A 25,606-nucleotide genomic window follows, 5' to 3' on the forward strand; every position below is an offset into this window, starting at 1 on the left:
CACCACAGAAGGGGGCCATTCAGTCCATCATGCCTGTGCCAGCTCCTTGTTAGAGCTCTCCAATTCATCCCACCCCCTTGCCGTTTCTCCACAGCCCTCTAAATATTTTCCACAAATTTGTGGGCAAAATCTGGGAAATTCCTTCCTACCCCTTCCTCCACCCACCCCGCCAGGGGTGATCGAAAATAGTCCAGGAGATCACTCTGACCCTGACAATTCAGTGCAGGACCGACCTTTTGTAAGAAGTGATCTTTATCGCCAGAGATGACAGATTTATTAATGAAAAGATGATTGTAGTAATGTTACGATGCATTGCAACTCGGGTTATATAATTGCTTCCTCCATTTATGGTACAGTGTAGCATCGTTCCACGATGAATTGGTTAATCTGCTTGAATTTGTATTCCATGCACACAGTTGGATCATTATGTCTCTGTTCAGGTTTACCAAATGTGTTGCAGAACTTTAAAAATGGGCTAAGACGTGTTGTCATGGGTGTTCAATTCCTGTCCCGGTGTCATGACTGATTACGTCCCAGTGCTTCTGATTAAATGGAGGTCTGGTTCCACCAGCACGTATTGCCTAAGGGCCTCCTAAATGTACTGTAATAAAATGATGTATAATAATTTTTAATTAAGTTATGTCCAAACGATTGACTTCAATTTTGCTCAGAGCTCTCTTTGCTGAGTGAACTCTTTAGGCTGTACAAATAAATAAATGACTTTTGGTGACAGGAAATAGCACACGGGGTGGGAGGGGTGGTTCTTGACACATTTATTCTCCTTCATCAAGTTTAAAGCCACTGTTTCTCTTCCTTTCTCCTTTTTTCCCCCTCTCTCTGATCGGTTCTCTGATTCCTCAAGCATAGAAGATTAAGGGGGTTGAATGACAGCAACATCAACAATTGTATTTATATAGCACCTTTAACATAATAAAACATCCCAAGGTGCTTCACAGGGACATTTTCAAACAAAATTTGATCCGGAGACACATAAGGGGATATGACCAAAATATTGGGCAAAGAGATATTTTTTAAGGAGCATCATAAAGGAGGAGAGAGAGACGGAGAGGTTTAGGGAGGGAATTCCAGAGATTAGGACCCAGGCAGCTGAAGGCACGGCCGCCAATGGTGGAGCGATTAAAATTGGAGACCTCCTCCTGTTGCCATGTTCAAAGGCAGTTTTGTTACCCATGACCAATGACAATGCAGCCCTTGAACCCAATGCCAACAGACATCATCTTAACTCCTCGTTTTTCTCAGTTCATTCTGTTCCTCCTTGACATTCCAGGCTGGGATTGGAAACTTGCTCTGTTTGGGGAGTTGCACAGTTTCCATTTTAGGAGCTGTGAAAAAGGAATTGAGTTCAAATAGGTCTGCTCCCTGTTTGTAGATCAATCCTGTTCTCTTTCTTATCATATCCCTTCTCCCTCCAGAAACAAATCTAGTTGTCCTTTGAACTCATTTAGAGAGACTTGCTTGCTATAGCACCTTTCACAACCTGTGTAGCAGACCTTCTGACTCGGGCAAAAGAGATACTGACTGAGCCAGGGATGTCGTCACATTGTTTCAGCATCCTTCCCAGGCAATCTATTGTCTAGCATCATCATTCTTCAGATGTAAAAGGCTGATCTTTAACTATTGCCTGATATTTTACTCTTCACCTTTCCTGTGTCCGTTTTGTTATTTCATTTGATGTTCCTAGATCTTCAGTGGGAATCAGATTGCTTCACGTCAGGATTTGTTTTAGTAACTCCTGCAGGGCCACAAAGGGACGGTCCTGTGGGTAAAACTGTTCCGTTTGCCGAGGAGGTACGAGTAGGGGAGGTTATTGGAATCTGTCGTCAGGGACAGAGTGGCTGAGCACTTGGACAGGGTTGAGCTGGTCAGAGAGAGTCAGTGTGGATTTGTGAAGGGTTAGGCTATATCTGAGTTTTGAGGAGGCCGCTAACGCAGTGGACAGGGGAGTGTCTACGGATGTTGCCGATATGGGCATCTAGAAGACACTTTATTCCGGAAAGACCTTGTTCCATGTGAGAGATTATTAGCAAAAATTAGATGGTGTGGAATTGGAGGTAACATTGTGACATGGGTTGCTAGTTGGTTGACAGAGTAGGGATAAAGGGAATAGGATCTCACCTGCACCATATTTATCATTGACTTGAAGAAAGGAATAGAGAGTTGTCTACCCAATTTTACAGCTAGCACCAAGTTAGGAGGCACAGCACGCTATGTGAATTCGAGTAGGAAGTTACAAAGAGACATCGACTAAGTGAGTGGGCAAAACTGTGGCAGATGGCGTTCATTCTAAAGGAAGTATGAGGTCATCCATTTGAGATCAGAGAAAGACAAATCGGAATATTTTCCAAATGGTGGGAAGCTCGGAACTGTGGAGGAGCAAAAAGACGTCCAGGTGCAGAAGTCAGTAAAATCTAGGATACAGGCGCCAAAATACGACCAAAAAGGCCGGTGGATTGTTGGCTTTTTATCTCAAAGGGGCTGGAATGCAAAAAAAGACGGGGATGGAATTATGCTTCAGTTGTCCAGAGCTCTGGTTAGAGCCCATCCGAAGCACTGTGAGTTGTGATGATCTGGAATGCAGTGCCTGAAAGCAGATTCAGGAGTAACTTTCAAAGGGGAGTTAGATAAATACTAGAAAAGCAAAAGATTTCAGGGATATCAGGAAGTGCGACTAGTTGGATAGTCAGCTTTGGTCTCCTTCTGGGCTGTAAGATTCTATGACTTGCTGTTTTTTTTTGATTAGTAGAGAGAGATTGCCAGGATACTTTACTGGCACAACACACAATGGCAAATTACTATCTGTGTGCAGGCTGAGTGTTCTTGAATTAAAAAGAGCAAATTGTTCAACTGGATCACAAACACTCACTCCAGCTGGGTACGTGCGTGTTGCGCAGTCAAATTTAAGGCTGCTTAAAATCTCATAATCATAAAGAGATTGCTGCTGCAACTGTGTGTGTGGAAATCTTGACTTAAAAATGGAGAAGTTGTTCCAGGAGGAGTGTGTTTGTTAATGATTACAAAGGGATTCGCACCATCAGCAACTGTCCTCCATCCCTAAATCCTCAATTACCAGGAACACGTCACCTCTTTGATAGACCTGGCTTTACCTGGCAGGTATTTGTGAGATCACAGCAGGACATCGGGTTCAGCATGAGCTCCTGGACTGCCAGTGTGAAGGTGCAGGAACCTGGAGCCCTGCAACAATTATTATCATTTCAGCTGCTTCGGGTCAATTGAACCTCACAAGGTGGCACTCAGGAACTTTAGTAAATCATGTGCTGTGCTTGTTAAGGAATTGTAAAGGATTGGACTGGAATCGCATAAGCAGAAGGGTTGGGAACCAGAAGACACCGGTTTAAGTTGATTGACAAAAGAAGCAACGGCGACACGAGGAAAAATCATTTTATGCAGCGAGTGGTTAGGATCTGGATGCACTGCCCGAGTGTGGGATGGAGGCAGGTTCAATCATGGCTTTCAAAAGGGTATTGGATAAGTATCTGTAGAGATACGATTTGCAGGGCTATAAGGAAAGGTTGGGCTGTGGCACTAGGTGAGTTGCTTTTGCAGAGAGCTGGCATGGACATGATGGGATGAATGGCCTCCTTGTGTGTTGGTAATCATTCAATGATTCTAAATCCCGCAGATCAATTGGCCAATTCAGCAGCAGTCAGAGGCTTGTAAATGAAGAAAAATGGTCTGGCAAACTGGTCAATCAGTGACCTCCTGAGTGACCACACAGTAAGTGACCTGAGTGACCACACAGTCAGTGACCTCCTGAGTGACCACACAGTCAGTGACCTCCTGAGAGACCACACATTCAGTGACCTCCTGAGTGACCACACAGTCAGTGACCTCCTGACTGACCAAACAGTCAGTGACCTCCTGAGTGACCACACAGCCAGTGACCCGAGTGACCACACAGCCAGTGACCCGAGTGACCACACAGCCAGTGACCCGAGTGACCACACAGCCAGTGACCCGAGTGACCACACAGCCAGTGATCCCCTGAATAACCACACAGTCAGTGACCCGAGTGACCACACAGCCAGTGATCCCCTGAATAACCACACAGTCAATGACCTCCTGAGTGACCACACAGTCAATGACCTCCTGAGTGACCACACAGTCAATGACCTCCTGAGTGACCACACAGTCAGTGATCTGAGTGACCACACAGTCTGTGACCTCTTGAGTGACCACACAGTCTGTGACCTCCTGAGTGACCACACAGTCAGTGACCTCCAGAGTGACCACACAGTCAGTGACCTCCTGAGTGACCACACAGTCAGTGATCTGAGTGACCACACAGTCAGTGATCTGAGTGACCACAGTCAGTGATCTCCAGAGTGACCACACAGTCAGTGATCTCCAGAGTGACCACACAGTCAGTGACCTCCTGAGTGACCACACAGTCAGTGACCTCCTGAGTGACCACACAGTCAGTGACCTCCTGAGTGACCACACAGTCAGTGACCTCCTGAGTGACCACACAGTCAGTGACCTCCTGAGTGACTACACAGTCAGTGACCTCCTGAGTGACCACACAGTCAGTGACCTGAGTGACCACACAGTCAGTGACCTCCTGAATGACCACACAGTCAGTGACCTGAATGCCCACACAGTCAGTGACCTCCTGAGTGACCACACAGTCAGTGACCTGAGTGACCACACAGTCAGTGACCTGAATGACCACACAGTCAGTGACCTCCTGAGTGACCACACAGTCAGTTACCTGAGTGACCACACAGTCAGTGACCTCCTGAATGACCACACAGTCAGTGACCTGAATGCCCACACAGTCAGTGACCTCCTGAGTGATCACACAGTCAGTGACCTGAGTGACCACACAGTCAGTGACCTGAGTGACCACACAGTCAGTGACCTGAGTGACCACACAGTCAGTGACCTCCTGAGTGACCACACAGTCAGTGACCTGAGTGACCACACAGTCAGAGACCTGAGTGACCACACAGTCAGTGACCCCCTGAGTGACCACACAGTCAGTGACCCCCTGAGTGACCACACAGTCAGTGACCTGAGTGACCACACAGTCAGTGACCTGAATGACCACACAGTCAGTGACCTCCTGAGTGACCACACAGTCAGTGACCTCCTGAGTGACCACACAGTCAGTGACCTCCTGAGTGACCGCACAGTCACTGACCTGAGTGACCGCACAGTCAGTGACCTGAGTGACCGCACAGTCAGTGACCTGAGTGACCGCACAGTCAGTGACCTGAGTGACCGCACAGTCAGTGACCTCCTAAGTGACCGCACAGTCAGTGACCTGAGTGACCGCACAGTCAGTGACCTCCTGAGTGACCACACAGTCAGTGACCTGAATGACCACACAGTCAGAGACCTGAGTGACCACACAGTCAGAGACCTGAGTGACCACACAGTCAGAGACCTGAGTGACCACACAGTCAGTGACCCCCTGAGTGACCACACAGTCAGTGACCCCCTGAGTGACCACACAGTCAGTGACCTGAGTGACCACACAGTCAGTGACCTGAATGACCACACAGTCAGTGACCTCCTGAGTGACCACACAGTCAGTGACCTCCTGAGTGACCGCACAGTCAGTGACCTCCTGAGTGACCGCACAGTCACTGACCTGAGTGACCGCACAGTCAGTGACCTGAGTGACCGCACAGTCAGTGACCTGAGTGACCGCACAGTCAGTGACCTGAGTGACCGCACAGTCAGTGACCTCCTAAGTGACCGCACAGTCAGTGACCTGAGTGACCGCACAGTCAGTGACCTGAGTGACCGCACAGTCAGTGACCTGAGTGACCGCACAGTCAGTGACCTCCTGAGTGACCACACAGTCAGTGACCTGAGTGACCAGTCAGTGACCTGAGTGACCACACAGTCAGTGACCTCCTGAGTGACCACACAGTCAGTGACCTCCTGAGTGACCACACAGTCAGTGACCTGAGTGACCACACAGTCAGTGACCTCCTGAGTGACCACACAGTCAATGATCTCCTGAGTGACCACACAGTCAGTGATCTCCTGAGTGACCACACAGTCAGTGACCTGAGTGACCACACAGTCAGTGACCTGAGTGACCACACAGCCAGTGATCCCCTGAGTGACCACACAGTCAGTGACCTCCTGAGTGACCACACAGTCAGTGACCTGAGTGACCCCACAGTCTGTGACCTCCTGAATGACCACACAGTCAGTGAAGGAGGCCATTCAGCCTATCATATCCTTGTCGGCTCTCTGTAAGAGCAATTCAGCCAATCCCACTCCCCTGTCTTTTCCCTGCAAAACACTCTTCAGATAATTATCCAATTCCCTTTTGAAAGCCACGATTGACTGCCTCCACCCACACTCAGGCAGTACATTCCAGCTCCTAATCACTCGCTGTGCAAGAAAATTTTTCCTCATGTCACCTTTGGTTCTTTTGTCAATCACCTTAAATCAGCATCCTCCAGTTCTCGACCATTCTGCCAATGAAAACTGTTTCTCCTTATCTACTCTGTCTACTTCCCTCATTATTTTAAACACCTCTATCAAACCTCCTCTCAAACCTCTCTTTTCTAAGGAGAACAGCCCCAGCTTCTCCAATCTATCCACATAACTGAAGTCCCTCATCCCTGGGACCATTCTCGTAAATCTTTTCTGCACCCTCTCTGAAGCTTTCAAATCTTTCCTAAAGTGTGCTGTTCAGAATTGGGGCACAATACTCCAGTTGAGGCCGAACCAGCGTTTTATAAATGTTCATCATAACTTCCTTGCTTTTGTAATCTGTGCATCTATTTATAAAGCCCAGGATCCCGTATGCTTTATTAACCACTTTCCCAACCTGCCCTGCCACCTTCAATGATTTGTGCACATATACCCCCTGGGTCGGCAGGGTAGCTCAGTTGGCTAGATTGGTTAACGTGTGGTTCAGAACAATGCCAACAGTGTGGGTTCAGTTCCCGTTCCAGTCTGAGAAGGGCAACAGGAAACCACCTCATATATCTTGTTCCCTAGTCATGCTCATCTCTCCTGCATGGAGATGAAGAGCAGAGGATCTGTGCTTGGGCAGAACGCTGGCATGGCACCCCCAGCTCCTTCTGCCCCTGCACCCCCTTTAGAACTGTACCCTTTACTTTATATTGCCTCCTTGTTGTTCCCACCAAAATGTACCACTTCACACTTCTTTGCATTAAATTTCATCTGCCATGTGTCTGCCCATTCCACCAGGTGTCTGTGCTCTCTTGAATTTTATTGCTACCTTCCTCACAGTTTACAATACTATCAAGTTTTGTGTCATTCCCCAAATTTTGAAATTGTGCCCGACACACCCACATCAAGGTCATTAATATATATCAGGAAAAGCAGTGGTCCTAATACTGACCCAGGGAACCCTACTGTAATACCTTCCTCCAGTCTGAAAAACAACCATTCACCACTACTCTGTTTCCTGTCCCTCAGCCAATTTTGTATCCATGCTGCCATTGTATCTTTTATTCCATGGGTCTTAGTTATGCTGACAAGCCTGTTATGTGGCACTTTGTCAAACACCTTTTGGAAGTCCATGTGCACCACATCAGCCATCTCTGCTACCTCATCAAAACAAAATCACTCGTTAGTTAAGCACTATTTTCCCTTAACAAATCCGTCCTGGCTTTCCCTAATTAATCCACCTTTGTCCATGTGACTCTTAATTTTGTCCTGTGATATTGTCTCTAAAAGCTTTCCCGCCACCAAAGTTAAACTGACAGGCTTGCAGTTGCTGGGCTTATTCCTTACACCCTTTTTTGAACATGTGTGTAACATTTGCAATTCTCCAGTCCTCTGGCACCACCCTATATCTAAGGAGGGTTTGAAGATTGTGGTCAGTGCCTCCACAATTTCCACCCTTACTTCCCTCAAATGCATCTGATCCGATCCTAGTGACTTACCAACATTAAGTACAGCCAGCCTTTCTAATACCTCCTCTTTATCAGTTTTTAGCCCATCCAGTGTCTCAATTACCTCCTCTTTCACTGTAACTTTGGCAGCGTCTTCTTTGGTAAAGACAGATGCAAAGCACTCATTTAGTACCTCAGCATCGCCCTCTGTCTCCATGCATAGATCCTGTAATTGGCCCCACTCCTATAACTACCCATGTACTATTTACATGCCAGTAGAAGACATTTGATTTCCCTTTTATGTTATCGACCAGTCTCATCTCATACTCTCTCTTTTCTTCTCTTATTTCTTTTCACTTTCCCTCTGAACTTTCTGTATTCAGCCTGGTTCTCACTTATATTGTTAACCTGGCATCTCCTCTTCCTGCTTCACCTTATTCTCTATCTCCATCCAGGGAGCTATTGCTTTGTTTGTTTTAACTTTCCCCCTTGGGGAATGTATGTTGACTGTACCGGAACTTTCTCCTCTTCAAAGGTTCCATTACAGTTTTTCCTGCCAGTCTTTGATTCCAGTTTGCCTGGGCCAGATCCAATCTCACCCCACTGAAAACGGCCCTCCCCCAATTAGTTATTTTTACTCTGGATTGCGCCTTGTCCTTTTCCATAGCGAAGCTAAACCTTATGATACTATGGTCACTCTCCCCCAAATGTTCCCCGACTGACACTTGACCCACCTCGTTCCCCAGAACCAGATCCAGTAATGCCTCCTTCCTGATCTAGAAAATCCTCCGAAAAACATTCTAGAAACTCTTGGCCCTCACTGCCCTTTACACTATTACTATCCCAATCTATAATAGGATGATTAAAGTCCCTCATTATAACTACTCTATGGCTTTTGCAACTGTCTATAATTTCCATGCTGATTTGTTCCCCAATTCTTTCCCACTAGTTGGTGGCCTTTAGAATACATTATAGCACGGTGCATTTTATGAATTTTGATCAAAGTTTATCTCAACCATGGTTGTTAAAACTTATGTTTCTTGTGGTGATAGAAAGCAGTTGTTATGAGTTGTTAATGTGACTGGCAATTATCCAATATCAGGCTGAGCAGGCTCAGACTGTTCTCATTAGCAAAGAGAAAGCTGAGGAGTGACCTGATAGATGTCTTTCAAATGATGGAAGGATGGACGTAGAGAAGGTGTTTGCACTTGTCGGGAGACCAAAACTAGAGACCGTGAGTGAAAACAGAATAGGGAATTCAGGAGAAACTCCTTTCCCCAGCGAGTGGGGAGAATGTGGAACTCGCTACCACAGGGAGTGGTTGAGGTGAATAGTATCGATGCATTTAAAGGGAAGCTGGATAAACACACGAGGGAGAAAGGAATAGAAGGAGATGGTGATGGGGGGAGATAAAGAGGAGTGGGAGGAGGCTCATGTGGATCATGTGTTTCTGTGATGAATCTATGTAATTAATTTGTTCTGCCTTTGAAACAAAATCCTTGTTGCTTCAACTCAAACACAATTGGATTAAACATATTTGGCAGTCATCTTTGTGTTTGTGTCACAGGTAGAGAGCATGAGTAGGATAGGGTTAGTGGTGCTTCATAAAAGCAGCTATTTTCGACACTGAAGCAATGACTCAAAATATCACCTCCTGCATGAAACTGGTAACCATCCTGCCTTTCAAGCATTATTTAGTGAGTCCTGTACATTGGTGTAGGATGGGATTAATGACGGTGGCGGATAGAGAGATGCTTTCCTGCCCTGTGTTTGACTTTCAGTCATGAGTATCTGCAGCATGTTAACAAGGTCTTTGATGAATACATCTGTTTATTCGCCAACAGCCCAATAATAGAGTTGTAGATGCATGCACTACTCATAGAATAGTACAACAAAGTAGGAGGCCATTCGGCCCATCATGCCTGTGCCAATTCTCTAAAAAGTATCTAACTGCTTTTTCCCCACAGTCTCCATTCTTTGCCCTTTTCAAGTATTTATCCAATTGTCTTTTGAAAGTTGCTATTGAATCTCTTCCACCTCCTTTTCACACAGCGCATTTCAGATCATAATTCGCTGCATAACACAATTGTCTCTTCACCTCCCTTTTCCAATTACCTTCATTCTGTGTGTTCTGATTACTGACCCTTCTGCCAGTGGGAACGGTTTCTCCCTATTTACTCTATCAAAACCCCTCATGCAGTTTGATCATTCGTCTTGGTTGTTATCTCTCCACGGTCCTTTCAGTGCCTCGCTCTTTGTACCTTCCAACGTGTCACTTGTTTGAGAGTTGGGGACTGCATCTTTTACGGTCATCTCTTTGCAGGGGTCATGTTACTAGAGTCTTCACTGATTTTCTTTCCCATCCTCCCTCTATCCTATTCGGAAAGGGGCTGCCGGGGTCTTAGATCCAGGATCAGGGTCAGGAAAAGGCTGGGTTGTTCTGTAGGCCAGGTTCCATGGACTCTTCTCCTAGCTGGAATCTCACTGTGTCACATGGAAATTGTGAGAAACAACCAGGCAAGGATGAGAATATTCTTACAGCATGACATCCCTACAATCTAACAGTAGGGATGCTTAGAGAAGAAAATTGGATGAGTGCATGAGAGACAAGGGAGTAAAAAGATATGATGAGATAGATAGGATGCAAGGAGACTCATGTGGCATATAAACATAGAGACCAGTTAGGCTGAGTGGTCTGTAATTCTTTGTAACAGTAATGGAGTGAACCTATCGTTCTAAGTGACCTATCAGTTTCCTTATTGTGATCTTGGCCCAGTGACCTGTCCACCAGCCTTCACTTTGCTGAATATGTTCTCGCCTTCTAATTCCACTCACCTTCTCCAAACAGTGTTGCTATGGTAGCCTGCATGGTAGCTATGGCTGTCTTGTTGTCGGAGATATGGAAAGCCTATTGAGAGTCCCTTTGCTGTTACTTCTTGGTGTTAGAGTGATGACTGTGTAGATGTGCTTCCTGCTGTCACTCTAATTTTGAGAATTTCATTCACCCCTCTCCCATCAGTTCATCACCTCCACGTGGTCCATTTCAGACTCTGCCCTTCCTTGACTTTTCTTTCCCTTGATTGGGCTTCTATTCAATATCGATGAAAAGGCAACAATTCCAAGACTTACCTGGAGCTCGCTTGTTATCCTGTTGCCTTATTGTTTCGGCCTCAGTGAGTTCCTTGACGTGAAAAATCTGAGATATGAACCCCCGACCAACTTAAAGGATTACACGACAAGATTTCACGTTTTAAGACTTGTGTTATAACAACCAAACTAAAAGAAATCCCCATTATCCAGATAGTACTTGTAAGTAGCTGATACCCCAATTTACACAGAAAGGTACTTTTTTTACTAAATAAAATACTTGAAGACTTAATAAAATACGTGGGCGGCACAGTGGCCTCACAGCTCCAGCAACCCGGGTTCAGTTCTGGGCACTGTCTGTGGGGAATTTGCAAGTTCTCCCTGTGACCGCGTGGGTTTCCGCCGGGTATTCCGGTTTCCTCCCACAGCCAAAGTCTTGCAGGTTGATAGGTAAATTGGCCGTTGTAAATTTCCCCTAGTGTAGGTAGGTGGTAGGAGAATTGAGGGAAGGTGGGGATGTGGTAGGGAATATGGGATTAAATGTAGGATTAGTATAAATGGGTGGTCATTGGTCGGCACAGACTCGGTGGGCCGAAGGGGCTGTTTCAGTGCTGTATCTCTCTATGACCTCAATGCACAGTCCTTTTTGATGGCAAAATCCTTTGTGGTTACAAGTCCCTAATTCCTCACAGTTGCAATGTGTTGGATCTCCAATACCTTCCTCAAATCGATGCCCTCTTTGCTCTGTTCCGAGCACTTTCGAACTGGACATCCGTGAATGGCGTGATTTCAGGTGATGGCGTTGGTCTTTTTACTTCACCACAACTTTCCAACAGGTTCAAGTCCTCACAGCCTCTCGCTGTATATCTTCAGAGAGCAGGTGTCCCCTTTCGCTCTCTCTCTTTTTCTCTCCCTTGAACTGCAACTGCTGGTTGTCTTCCTTTCTTCCAGCCAGGGTTTCTTCTCTTGCAGCCTGTCTGCCTTCAGAAAGTCTGTCAAATTTATCTGGTCTCAAAAGTCAATAGTGTGGCTTCAATATGCAAAGTCCAGAAGTCTAATTCTACAGAACCACCTGGTGCTCCCATTGTTCCCAGGTGTTAACAGCTGCCTGGTACCCTTACATCTTCTGAATTTCTGACTGCTTGTTTTATGACCCAAAAGTCTGGGAGGACAAAACCCATTATTCTTCAGGTGTTAGCTCTGCGGTCTCAGTTTTCAAAAGATAGTCTTTTTGATCAGGGTTCTCTGTTGTCCTGGTAACCGCGACCTCTATCTTGCCCTTTCGTATGTGAGGTTACCTGACCTTCTGGACTCCATCTTGAACTTTTAAAAATCACAATTTTAAAAACGTAATCATGTTACAAGGTCCAGTGTTCATAACACTTTTTAGCACTCTGCTCCTTTCTCCTAATTTCTCTGTCTTGTTCACACCAGCTTTGATGAATCTCTGCCCCACACAGGAGCTTAAATATTCTAATCCCCGCCCCCTCCCCACCCCGGTCAAAGTTTCCCCTCCACATCGCTCACCAGAGCCCTTGACCATAACCGTCATATTCCGTGTCTCTGTTCCCACCCCCCTTCTCCCAAAAGCACCCTGTTTTCAGCTTCCATCTCATCAGGCCGCCCACCCTCGCTACCTCAGTTTCCACCATTTTCACCACCTACAACTCTATCCCACCACTGAACACATCTTCCCCTCCTCTCCCCTCCCCTCTCTGCTTTCTAGAGGGAGTGTAACTTCCACAATACTCATGTTCGTTCCCCTTTTCTCATGTAATTCAAAGCAGGTGCACAACCTGTGCATTCACCTGCTTCCACGTGAAGCAGCAATTTACATCTGCTTTCTCCATTCTACAAAATTGTATTCACGACCCTCAATGTGACCTCCACACTGGGAGGAGCGAACGCCAATAAGGGAATTTGAACACCTCCATTTCATCCACAAGTGAGACCCAGAGCTCCCTGTGGGCTTGCCAGTTTAGCCATTTATCCAAGATGTAACCATTGTCTAACCAGGATCGATCTGGGATTTATCCATTGTCTATCTAGGATCAATTCAGGATCGATATATTGTCTATCCATTGCCTCCCCTGGATCTATCCATTGCCTCCCCTGGATCTATCCATTGCCTATCCTGGATCTATGCATTGCCTATCCTGAATCTATCGTTCATCCATCTAGGATCTATCTGTTTATCCATCGTCTATCCAAGGTCCACATTTTCCCAAGCTGTTTCTAATTTCTGCATGCCTTCATACCTTAAAGTATAACCAACATTGCCATCTATTCGATGAACTCACCGACCTCCTTCTGAATGCCTTCTTATTTTAGGCACAGCCCTTCAACTATCATCTATTTAAAAGCTCCCACATACATTATTTACTTTATCTCCGAGAGGCTGCAAGCTCAAGCAAGCTAGTGCTGGTCCTGTAACAGAGGATTTCCAAGTCTGGCTCAGGCCACTTCTTCACCTTTGATGTGTGTGGGCTGGATGAGTTGTTCCTCGGTCGCTAGTTCTCAGCTGGGCACCAGTTGGAGGTGTTTGTAGCAGTGTCGTGCCGATTCCTAGAATCAAGAGCCTGGCACAGAGCCTTGTGAGTCACTCATTACATCTTGTATATCTATGACGACAACCAGAGACATCTCTCCCCACCCACCCCCCCCCCCAACCCCCGCCGCCACCACCACCTGTCTGAGGTGCCGATACAGAGTGGAGATGGAATTAAAATATATCCAAATAATCACTTCATGTATTCAAGAAATGGTCAGAAGGAGTCAACAGCCAAAATAATATTTGTTTTTCTATTTTCAGAGGCCTGGTTGGTGGGGGAAGGGGGAAGAGTTGCAATACCAGGAATAATTGAAAGGAAAATCTCTCTGTTTGTAGCTATTTTATGATCTCTATGACATGGAGTAATTGAATTTGTGGTTTAATATTAATGGCATGAGTGCCCAGCAGACGGTCATTCCTTTTTAATGCAGTCCCACCATCCCACATCACATTTATTACGTTCCTTGGCCGTTTGATTTGGTTGACAGGCAGGATAATACCTGTGGCCTTTTACACAGTCCTACAGAGTCTGTTTAAAAAAAAAAAAAATACTTGAGCCCTGCAGATTCTGACGTGAGTGTTTCAAGTGTTGACACCATGGGCCTAGAAGGGAATTATTGACCATGAATGTGAGGCAGCATACTCACGTTTCTGATCATGATGCACTCCGCCCACAGGTTCCATGGCTCTTTGTAGTCCCAGCTGTACCTTGCGGGTTACCTGTGGGGTTTTTGCACAATAACGTGGCAGAATTAGTTGGGTAGGATCCCCTTCGTAATCCTTGAATCATACAGCACAGATTTGTGGTGGATCAGGTGGTGATGTACAGGGATTCAGAGGTAACTGCCGTCCTTCTGTTGAAATCCCCCTCCGAATTAATAGGAATACTAACTTACAGGAGATGAACAAGGGCTCACAAGTGAACGTACAAATCAGGAATCCAGTGAATCCAAGCATCTAATTCCATGCCTAGGCCTTCGATTGTCGATCTGTGGTGTGTGAGTTTCTCATCATTTTAGAGTTCTGTGTTTCCATTTCCTTTTCATAATGAAAGTCAGGTTATACAACAACAACGACCTTTAATGTAGTAAAATGCCCCAAGCTGCTTCACGGGAGCCTTATCAAACAAAATTTGACCCCAGCCCACGTAAAGAAATATTCGGACAGGTGACCAGAATCTTGGCCAAAGAGATAGGTTTTAAGGAGCATCTTAAAGGAAGAGAGAGAGAGGGAGAGGTAGAGAGGCAGAACGGCTTAGGGAGGGAATTCCAGAGCGTGGGGCCTAGGCATCTGAAGGGACAGTCACCCAGTGGTAGAACATAGAACATAGAACAGTACAGCACAGTACAGGCCCTTCGGCCCACGATGTTGTGCCGACCCTTTAACCTACTCTAAGATCAAACTACCTGCATACCCTTCATTCTACTATCATCCATGTATCATCCAGTTAGCTGTGGAGCGATTAAAATCAGGGACACACAGGAGGCCAGAATTGAAGGAGTGCAGATGTCTCGGAGGGTTGTAGAAATGGAGCAGGTTACAGAGATAGGGAGTGGGCGAGGCCATGGAGGGATTTGAAAACAAGAGTGGGAGTTTTAAATTTGAGGCATTGGAGGACCGGGAGCCATTGTAGGTCAGTGAGCACAGGGTTGATGGGTGAATGTGACGAGGTGCAAATAAGGACATGGACAGCGGGGTTTGGATGAGATGAAGGAGGTATCATTAATGTGTGTGTGTGTGTGTGTGCGTGTGTGTGTGTACTAAGTTCATGGTCTATGATATACAAAAAGTTTTGCATATGGTGCACAGTTCTAGATTAACCTCTCCCTTTCCTTGTTCCTGTCTTTCAGACCAATATTCCATTCCTACAGAATGTGCTCAGCAACGACCAGTTTCTGTACGGCATTGTGGACACTCAGTTTATAGATGAGAACCCTGACCTTATCCTCCTAAGACCAGTGCAGAACCGAGCTCAGAAGCTGCTCCATTACCTCGGTAAGATTTCAGCACGCCGCTCACCCCATCCTCCTTTATACTTTGGCTGTTGCTCAAGTCACTTGTCTCCCATTGCTGGCAAGCAGCTGGGAGAATCGGCTAATTTCTATTAGTCTCAGGCTTGCTTCTCTGCTCTTTAGCCTTTCACCAGTAGGTTGCAGGGTGGGGGCGTCCTCAGTGGTGTTACGTCGATGTGGGTTTTGATCAGTTTGTTTTAGTTTGACGTCCCTTTCTCCTCCGCGCCCTGGAGACCCTTGTAAAGGATTCAAAATTAGGAAGCAGAAAGGAGAGCAGTGTATCAAGGCTGGTGGCCAAAAACTTGTTCAAGAGGTCAGTTTTAAGGAGCGTCTTAAAGGAGGAAAGAGAGGCGGAGAGGTTTAGGGTGGGAATTCCAGAGATTGGGACCCGGGCGGCTGAAGGCACGGCCGCCAATGGTGGAGCGATGGGAATCGGGGGATGCACAAGAGACCAGAATTGGAGGAGGGCAGAGGTCTCGGAGGGTTGTTGGGCTGGAGGAGGTTACAAAGGTAGGGAGCGGGCAGGCCATGGCGGGGTTTGAAAACACAGATGAGAATTTTCAAATCATCAGATCGGGAGCCAAAGTAGGTCAGTGAGCACGGGGGTGGTGGGTGAATGGGACTAGATGTGAGCTTTGTACGAGTTCGCGTTTACAGAAAGTTGCAATATGGAAGTGCAGCTAGCAGAGCATTGGAATAGATGAGTGCTGAGGTAAGTATTGAGGGTGAGGCAGGGCCGGAGACAGGTGATGTTACGGAGGTGGAAGTAGGCAGTCTTGGTGATGGAGAGGATATGGGGACGGAAGCTCAGCTCAGGGTCAAAAAGGCACTAAGGATACAACCTCAGACAATGGCCAGGGGGAGGGATGGAGTTTGTAGTGGGGACTGTAAACAGTGGCTTTGGTCTTCCCAATGCTTAATATCTCAGTTGAAGAATAGTGCATGGAAATTGGAAGGGAGGAGGAGTAGGGAACAGAAAGATCTTCTGCTCATGTTCGATGTGGGCATGATTTACGCCTGTAATTTGACAGGCCTGTTTTTAATTTGTTTAGTGGGTTGAAGGGAAGGACAATGCTGATATTAAAAGCAATATAACATTCAGGGTGGGACTGATAGCTCCTAAATTAGCCAGAGTACAAAACCAAGAGTAGAAAGAGCAGAAAGAATAATTGAAAGTCTGCACCTGGTGATTCATTGCATGAAGTGCTGTGAGATCTTGCAGTGTGATAGGGTGCTACACTCTTACAGAAAAACAATCATCTGTGCTACAGAGCTGATAGGTAAACTGGGAGAGAGACTGGGCAACATTAATGATTCATTTACAGTGACATTTTTAAACCATAAATGATTACAGCAGAGCAGCTAAAGCAAACGGAGTGCTGCTGCAGGCAATGTGCTGGGGGAGGAAATTAAAGGAATTTAATTAACAGAACAGGAAAGAAACTCAGGAACTTTCACTAGTTAGTCCCCTGTGGTGGTGTTCAGAGAAACATTTGAGAAACCTTCTTCCGGCAATGTATCTCTTTCTCTCCGATTCTCTACCTCCTTCCGCATTGCTTTCTCTGTCGTTCTTTTGTTCTCTCTCTGTCTGTCTCTGTCCCTCACTGTCTATTTCACTCTGTCTCTCTGTCTTTCTGTACCTCTCTTTCTGTCTTTCTCTCTGTCTGTCTCTGCCTCTCTCTCTCTGTTTGTGTTTCTCTGTCTTCCTCTGTGTATCTGTCTCTCTCTCTCTCTCTCTCTCTCCCTCTGTCTTGTCTGTCTTTCTCTCTTTCCCTCTCTGTCTTTCTCTCTGTGTGCCCCTCTCTGTTTCCCTGTGTCTGTCTGTTTCTCTCTCTCTGTCCGTTTCGCTGTTTCTCTCTCTCTTTATACGTCTCTCTTTCTGTCTCCGTCTCTCTCCCCCACGCTGTCTGTTTTCTCATGTGGTGTCTACTTCTTTACCTTGGTTTGGTCAGTGCCCGCCTCACCATGTCACCTTTTACCCTGTGGCTCAGTAAAGTTTCCTGATTGTTACCCATGCTCTAAAGCCCAGCTGCACAGAATGATAAGAGATTGAAGGTAGGTGACAGGGATCATGTGGGAAAAGGCTGTAAGGGAACTGTTCTGGGCTTTGTAGTTCAGCTCAGGAGGACATCGAGGATAGGGTTTTGGGCTTGAGAGCCCTCCGGGAATTGGGGCTGAGTTGAAAGGGCTGAGGTAGGGAGGGGCACCAGTGGGGAGAGGACAAGAGCTGAATTTTGGGGCGTGGAAGCCCCTCTATCACCAGACAAGTTGAACTCTCATGGCGTCATTTCAGCATCCAAGCTGGAGTATTGATACCACACAAAGCAGTCCAGCTCTGCCCGAGCTTGGCCTGCTCTCTGTCAGTCTGAACTATTTGGGCTGTCTGTATCAGTGCCCCCGATTGGACAGGAATTCTGTGTAAAAGACATTGCCTTATTCATAGAATGCTGACTGTCGGCCAATCCAAAAATAATAATGTCTGGCCAGAATGAGCCCTGAATCATTTAAAAAAAAAACCCCCAACACAAGACGTGAGCAGTGTGTGGGAGATTGTCAGCGAGTGAGGACGTGAATCTGTGACACTGGTCCATCACCAGCTCTTTACTAAATTACCACTGGCCCAAAATGAGCTTTCCCTGCCCAAGGCAGAACTAACAGCTGAGTAATGAGAGGTTACACAATGTAGAGTGAGACATGAATTTTTAAATTGTGTGTCGGCCTGTGTGTTTCTTCAAAGGAGCACTTGGACAGTGAGTGAAGGGCTCATGTTTTAACTGATGTGGGCATACTAGTTTTGTCTTTTCAAGGCTGAGACTCCCTTTTTTGAAGATAGGTTCATCCTCTTTACCACAGACCACAGACCCATCCTTGGTGAAAAGGGTAGACGGGATACTCTCCATTTTGTGTCAGTGCTCATCTAAAATATAGATATAATGCATGAACACACACACATATACACACACACAAAACTACAACTTGTATCAAAACAGCATCTTTAACATAGTAAATGGGCGGCACAGTGGTTAGCACCGCAGCCTCACAGCTCCAGCGACCCGGGTTCGATTCTGGGTACTGCCTGTGTGGAGTTTGCAAGTTCTCCCTGTGTCTGCGTGGGTTTTCTCCGGGTGCTCCGGTTTCCTCCCACAAGCCAAAAGACTTGCAGGTTGATAGGTAAATTGGCCATTATAAATTGCCCCTAGTATAGGTAGGTGGTAGGGGAATTGAGGGAAGGTGGGGATGTGAGAGGGTAATGGGATTAATGTAGGATTAGTATAAATGGGTGGTTGATGGTCGGCACGGACTCGGTGGGCCGAAGGGCCTGTTTCAGTGCTGTATCTCTAAATAAAATAAATAAAACATCACAAGGTGCTTCACAGTAGCGTTATTAAACAAAATTTGACACAGCCATATAAGGAGGTATTAGGACAGGCGACCAAAAACTTGTTCAAGGAGGTCAGTTTTAAGGAACTTCTTAAAGGAGGAGAGAGGGAGGCGGAGAGGTTTAGGGAGGGAATTCCAGAGCTTAGGGCCCCAGGCAGCTGAAGGTGTGGCCGTCAATGGTAGAGCGATTAAAATCGGGGGATGCTCAAGCGGCCAGAATTGGAGGAATGCTGACATCTCGGAGGGTTGTTGGGCGAGAGGAGGTTGGAGAGATAGGGTGGGACAAGGCCCTGGAGGGATTTGAAATCAAGGTTAAGAATTTTAAAATGGAGGCGTTGCTGAACTGGAAGCCAATGTAAGTCAGTGAGCATGGGGGTGATCGGGGAACGGGACTTGGTGCAAGTTAGGACACGAGGCAGCAGAGCTTTGGATAACCTCAACTTTATGGAAGGTAGAATGAGTGAGGCCAGCCAGGAGTGAGTTGGAATATTCAAGTCTAGAGGTAACAAAGACATGGATGAGAGTCAGCAGCCGATACGCTGAAGCCGGGGTGGAATTGGGCGATGTTGTGGAAGTGGAAATAGGTGGACTTCGTGATGGTGTGAGTATGTGAACAAACAAAGAACAAAGAAAATTACAGCACGGGAACAGGCCCTTCGGCCTCCAAGACTGCGCCGATCCAGATCCTCTATCTAAACATGTCTCCTATTTTCTAAGGGTCTGTATCTCTTTGCTTCCTGCCCATTCATGTATCTGTCTAGATCCATCTTAAAAGATGCTATCGTGCCCGCGTCTACCACCTCCGCTGGCAACGCGTTCCAGGCACCCACCACCCTCTGCGTAAAGAACTTTCCACGCATATCCCCCCTAAACTTTTCCCCTCTCACTTTAAACTCGTGACCCCTGGTAATTGAATCCCCCACTCTGGGAAAAAGCTTCTTGCTATCCACCCTGTCTATACCTCTCATGATTTTGTACGCCTCAATCAGGTCCCCCCTCAACCTCCGTCTTTCTAATGAAAATAATCCTAATCTACTCAACCTCTCTTCATAGCGCCCTCCATACCAGGCAACATCCTGGTGAACCTCCTCTGCACCCTCTCCAAAGCATCTACATCCTTTTGGTAATGTGGCGACCAGAACTGCACGCAGTATTCCAAATGTGGCCGAACCAAAGTCTTATACAACTGTAACATGACCTGCCAACTCTTGTACTCAATACCCGGTCCGATGAAGGAAAGCATGCCTTATGCATTCTTGACCACTCTATTGACCTGCGTTGCCACCTTCAGGGAACAATGGACCTGAACACCCAAATCTCTCTGTACATCAATTTTCCCCAGGACTTTTCCATTTATTGTATAGTTCACTCTTGAATTGGATCTTCCAAAATGCATCACCTCGCATTTGCCCGGATTGAACTCCATCTGCCATTTCTCTGCCCAAATCTCCAATCGATCTATATTCTGCTGTATTCTCTGACAGTCCCCTTCACTATCTGCTACTCCACCAATCTTAGTGTCGTCTGCAAACTTGCTAATCAGACCACCTATCCTTTACTCCAAATCATTTATGTATATCACAAACAACAGTGGTCCCAGCACGGATCCCTGTGGAACACCACTGGTCACACGTCTCCATTTTGAGAAACTCCCTTCCACTGCTACTCTCTGTCTCCTGTTGCCCAGCCACTTCTTTATACATCTAGCTAGTACACCCTGGACCCCATGCAACTTCACTTTCTCCATCAACCTACCATGGGGAACCTTATCAAACGCCTTACTGAAGTCCATGTATATGACATCTATAGCCCTTACCTCGTCAATCAACTTTGTTACTTCCTCAAAGAATTCTATGTGGTCAGTAACTCATTGCGAACAGTCAGCCTCAAACATTTGCCAGGGAGAGGAATGGAATCGGTGGCTCGGGAACGGAGTTTGTAGTGGGGACCAAAGACAATGGCTTCGGTCTTCCCAATATTTAGGTGGCGGATATTTCTGCTTATCTGGTACTGGATGAGAACAAGTGGTCTGGTAATTTAGAGACAGTGGAGGTGTCCATGCATATGTGCCCATTCATACACGCACTCATACCCATTTCCACCACCCTTTCCGTGAAGAACAACCTCCTGATCTCACTCCTGAACGGCCCTTGCTCTAATTTTATGATTAGGTCCCCTCATTCTTGATTCCCCCTACACGAGCAGATAGTTTCTCTGTATCTACCCAATCAAATCCCTTTATCATTTTAAATACCTCGATCAGATCACCTCCTCAGCCTAAATGAAAGGGAATACAAGCCTAGATTATGCAATCGGTGCTCATAATTTAACCCTTTTCGCACTAGTATCATTCTGGTAACTCTGCACTGCCTCCAGGGCCAAATATACTTCCTGTGGTGACCAGAACTGAACACAGTTACTCCAGAGTCTCACTGGAGTGCTGTTTAGCTGTAACATAATTTACACACCTTTGTTCTGAGTCACTCTATCCCTGATGACAGATTTCAGTAGCTTCCCCATAGCTGACATTAAACTGACAGGTGTGTAGCTACCCAGTTTCGCTCTCCCACTCTTCTTAAATAATAAAGTGACAGTAGCAATTTTCCAGTCAAGCAGCACAATCCTTGAATGAAGAAAGCGTTGAACTGAGGTGAAGACTAGGGTTGTGCTGCGCTGTGGGCAGTCCTCAGGTTTGGTGGAGGGGTTCACAGGAACTGGAGGTCCTGGAGTTTGACAACACTGCAGTGGGGTGAAGGAGCTGACCAGTTGCGGAAGAGGGTGCTTTGGTCTGGCATCGCCATGGAGGGGAGCCTCAGGTTCGCAAGATCTGGGCATGTGGGATTTGGCTCACAGGCGTCTAACAGCGTGAGGAGGGGAGAGGGTGGACCCAGGCCTCCGTGAGGGAGGCAGGGGGCCACCCCTGACTTGGCTGCACCAGTTTATAAATTACCAAGAGCCCTCTTCAAACATTCAATGCCTGGAGCTTCCACTTGATTGCACTGGCTTTTACAGCACGACTCTCTCAGTGTCAGCATAACCAGGGCAAAAAAAGATCACGGAATCTTAAACTCATTATGTTCTGTGGAAATCGAGATTCCGCTATCTTCTGCGCTAGTTTTAAAATCATCGTACTCGGAGCAGGCCCCGCCCACAAACTTGCCAGATCGAATTAATCATCATGGCCAGTTCCTGTTAATTACACTAACTTACAGGCCTTTGACGAGGCTCCAAAATTAAGCTGATGCTTTTGGGCGCAAGGTCGTGAATAGGCATGTTTTAAAAGTGTTTGAAGGATTTTTGTTTCAAATTTACTCAGAAACTGACTACCATACCCTAATATAGCTCATAAATAGTTCTGCATACTTTTTAAAAGTCATTTTCAGTCATTTAAATTCAGGTTACTCGTAGGTGGTGGATCGACACTGTCGATTAAAATGCTTATTTTTTTGTGATGAGCCTATTTTCAGTTGTACTAATCAAACTTTGCTAAGTTCTCACTCAAAAAAATTGAGGAATATTTTTGAAAGAATTTTTTTTTTAAATGTACTTTCAAAACGCTGGTTGCATTGGTTCATGGTGGATTTTCTGTTTGATGATATGCAAAAGTGGAAACTCGAGAAAACACTTTTTAAAAACGGGCACAATTTTAGGTGTAATGGACGACGGAATCACCAATTGCGTCCAAAGCACAAACTCTGCCCGATAGTGTTTTATGACGACCTCCCACATCGGTCACTATCTCTCTCTGCTTCAGCTTGACACTTTCTGAAGTGAAAAGTAGATTGCTTTTATCTAAAAATATTGTTGATTACTTACTCAAATTCACAGTACAGTTTACGTTCCATTTATTTTCAAACATAGAAACAGTTATGATCTGAAAAATAAAGTTCATCATTTGAACATGATCAAAAGCTACAAAAAACGTATAATGTTTTCAACTGAGTTCTGTGTGATTTTTCTCTCTTTCACTCTTACACACGTTTTCCCAGATTGACAGCCACTTTCTTTAAAAAGAAACCCTCAGTATAAACTTCTACTAAATACTACTTGGAGAATTTAACCTGCAGGAAAAAGCAAAGAAAAACCTTTCTGATCCTCAGAGGATGAAGGAGACTCAATTTTATTTTCCACTCAGAAGCCTATTTTGACATTCTGTACATGTCCAGGATATCGACATATGCTTGGGATTTCTATAACTGTTCCGGGAAAGAGATAGTGTTGAAGTCCTGGCTTTTGAGACCATCAGAGGCCTGAAGTTAAAAAATTGAAGGAAGGCATTAATAACACAAAAGATAATTCAGTAGGTAAATTTAATCATATTTCTGAGATCTGTGTAATCTTTTTAAAAAAATGTTTAAAACCTTATTTTGGACTTGAGAAATGTCAACAATAATAACTTATATTTACATCGTGCCTTTAACATAATAAAGCATCCCAAGGCACTTTACAGGACCATTATAAAACCACCTATGAAACCGAACCACATCAGAAGATATTAGGTCAGATGACCGAATGCTTGGTCAAAGAGGTAGGTTTTAAACAGTGTCATAAAGGAGGAAAGCGAGGTGGAGAGGCAGAGAGTTGTAGAGAGTTTATTCCAGAGGTTGGGGCCCAGGCAACTTGAAGGCACATCACCAATGGTGGAACGATCAAGATCAGAGATGTACACGAGGCTAGAATTAAAGGAGCACAGATATCTTAGCAACGTAGAAAAAGGAGCAGGAGTAGGCCATTCGGCCCTGCTCCACCATTCACAGAATCACAGAATAATACAGTGCAGAAGAGGCCCTTCGGCCCATCGAGTCTGCACCGATACATTAAAGACACCTGACCTGTCTACCTAATCCCATTTGCCAGCACTTGGTCCACAGCCTTGATTGTTATGACGTGCCAAGTGCTCATCCAGGTACTTTATAAAGGATGTGAGGCAACCCGCCTCTACCACCCTCTGGGTAAAAAAGTTCTTCCTCAAATCCCCCTTAAACCTCCCGCCCCTCACCTTAAACTTGTGAACCCTCGTAACTGACCCTTCAACTAAGGGGAACAGCTGCTCCCTATCCACCGTGTCCATGCCCCTCAGAATCTTGTACACCTCAATCAGGTCACCCCTCAGTCTTCTCTGCTCCAGTGAAAACAACCCAAGCCTATCCAACCTCTCTTCATAGCTTAAATGTTCCATCCCAGACACCATCCTGGTGAATCGCCTCTGCACCCCCTCCAATGCAATCACATCCTTCCTATAATATGGCGACCAGAATTGCACACAGTACTCCAGCTGTGGTCTTACCAAAGTTCTATACAACTCCAACATGACCTCCCTGCTTTTGTAATCTATGCCACGATTGATAAAGGCAAGTGTCCCATATGCCTTTTCCACCACCCTATTAACCTGCCCTTCTGCCTTCAGAGATCTATGGACAAACACGCCAAGGTCCCTTTGTTCCTCTGAACTTCCCAGTGTCAGGCCATTCATTGAATACTTCCGTGTCACATTACTCTTCCAAAGTGTATCACCTCACACTTTTCAGCGTTAAATTCCATCTGCCACTTTTCTGCCCATTTGACCATCCCGTCTATATCTTCCTGTAACCCAAGACACTCAACCTCACTGTTAACCACTCGGCCAATCTTTGTGTCATCCGCGAACTTACTGATCCTACTCCCCACATAGTCATCTATGTTGTTTATATAAATGACAAACAATAGGGGACCCAGCACAGATCCCTGTGATAGTTCACTGGACAGTGGCTTCCAGTCACTAAAACAGCCGTCTGTCATCACTCTGTCTCCTACAGCTAAGCCAATTTTGAATCCACCTTATCAAGTTACCTTGTATCCCATGTGCATTTGCTTTCTTGATAAGTCTCCCATCTGGGACCTTGTCAAAGGCTTTGCTGAAATCCATGTAAACTATATCAACTGCACTATCCTCATCTACACACCTGGTCACATGCTCAAAAAATTCAATCAAATTTCAAAAAGGATCATGGCTGATCATCTAATTCAGTACCCTGTTCTCTGTTTCTCCCCATATCCCTTGATCCCTTTAGCCCTAAGAACTATATCTAACTCTTTCTTGAATGTATTTAATGATTTGGCCTCAACTGTTTTCTGTGGTAGAGAATTCCACAGGTTCACCACTCTCTGGGTGAAGAAATCTCTTCTCATCTCAGTCCTAAATGGCTTACCCCTTATCCTTAGACTGTGACCCCTGGTCCTGGACTCCCCCACCATCGGGAACATCCCTGCATCTAGTCTGTCCAATCCTGTTAGAATTTTCTAGGTTTCTATGAGATCGCCTCTCGTTCTTCTAAACTCTAGTGAATATAGGCCTAGTCAACCCAATTTCTCCTCTTACGTCAATCCTGTCATCCCAGGAATCAGCCTAGTAAATCTTCTTTGCACTCCCTCCATGGCAAGAACATCCTTCCTCAGATAAAGAGACAAAAACTGCACACAATACTCCAGATGTGTTCTCACCAAGGTCCTGTATAATTGCAGGAAGACATCCTTGCTCCTGTACTCAAATCCTCTCGCTATGAAGGCCAACATACCATTTGCCTTCTTAACTGCCTGCTGCACCTGCATGCTTACTTTCAGCGACTGGTGTACAAGGACACCAAGGTCTCGTTGCACTTCCCCCTTTCCCAATCTATCGCCGTTCAGATAATCTGCCTTTCTGTTTTTGCCACCAAAGTGGATAA

At 45.8% G+C, this 25,606-nt stretch overlaps 1 protein-coding gene across 5 annotated transcripts in view; it reads left to right on the forward strand.

Moving 5' to 3' along the window:
- Positions 1-25,606, forward strand: part of LOC137355917 (pyruvate carboxylase, mitochondrial-like) — a 1,077,083-nt gene that overhangs the window by 696,559 nt on the left and 354,918 nt on the right. For all 5 annotated transcript variants that reach the window (XM_068021564.1, XM_068021567.1, XM_068021566.1 and 2 more), the window contains one exon: positions 15,360-15,504. In XM_068021564.1, coding sequence (XP_067877665.1) covers positions 15,360-15,504 — 145 coding nt within the window. The remainder of the gene's footprint in view (positions 1-15,359; positions 15,505-25,606) is intronic.

Source organism: Heterodontus francisci, chromosome 44, assembly GCF_036365525.1.
Source record: "Heterodontus francisci isolate sHetFra1 chromosome 44, sHetFra1.hap1, whole genome shotgun sequence".
NCBI lineage: Eukaryota > Metazoa > Chordata > Chondrichthyes > Heterodontiformes > Heterodontidae > Heterodontus > Heterodontus francisci.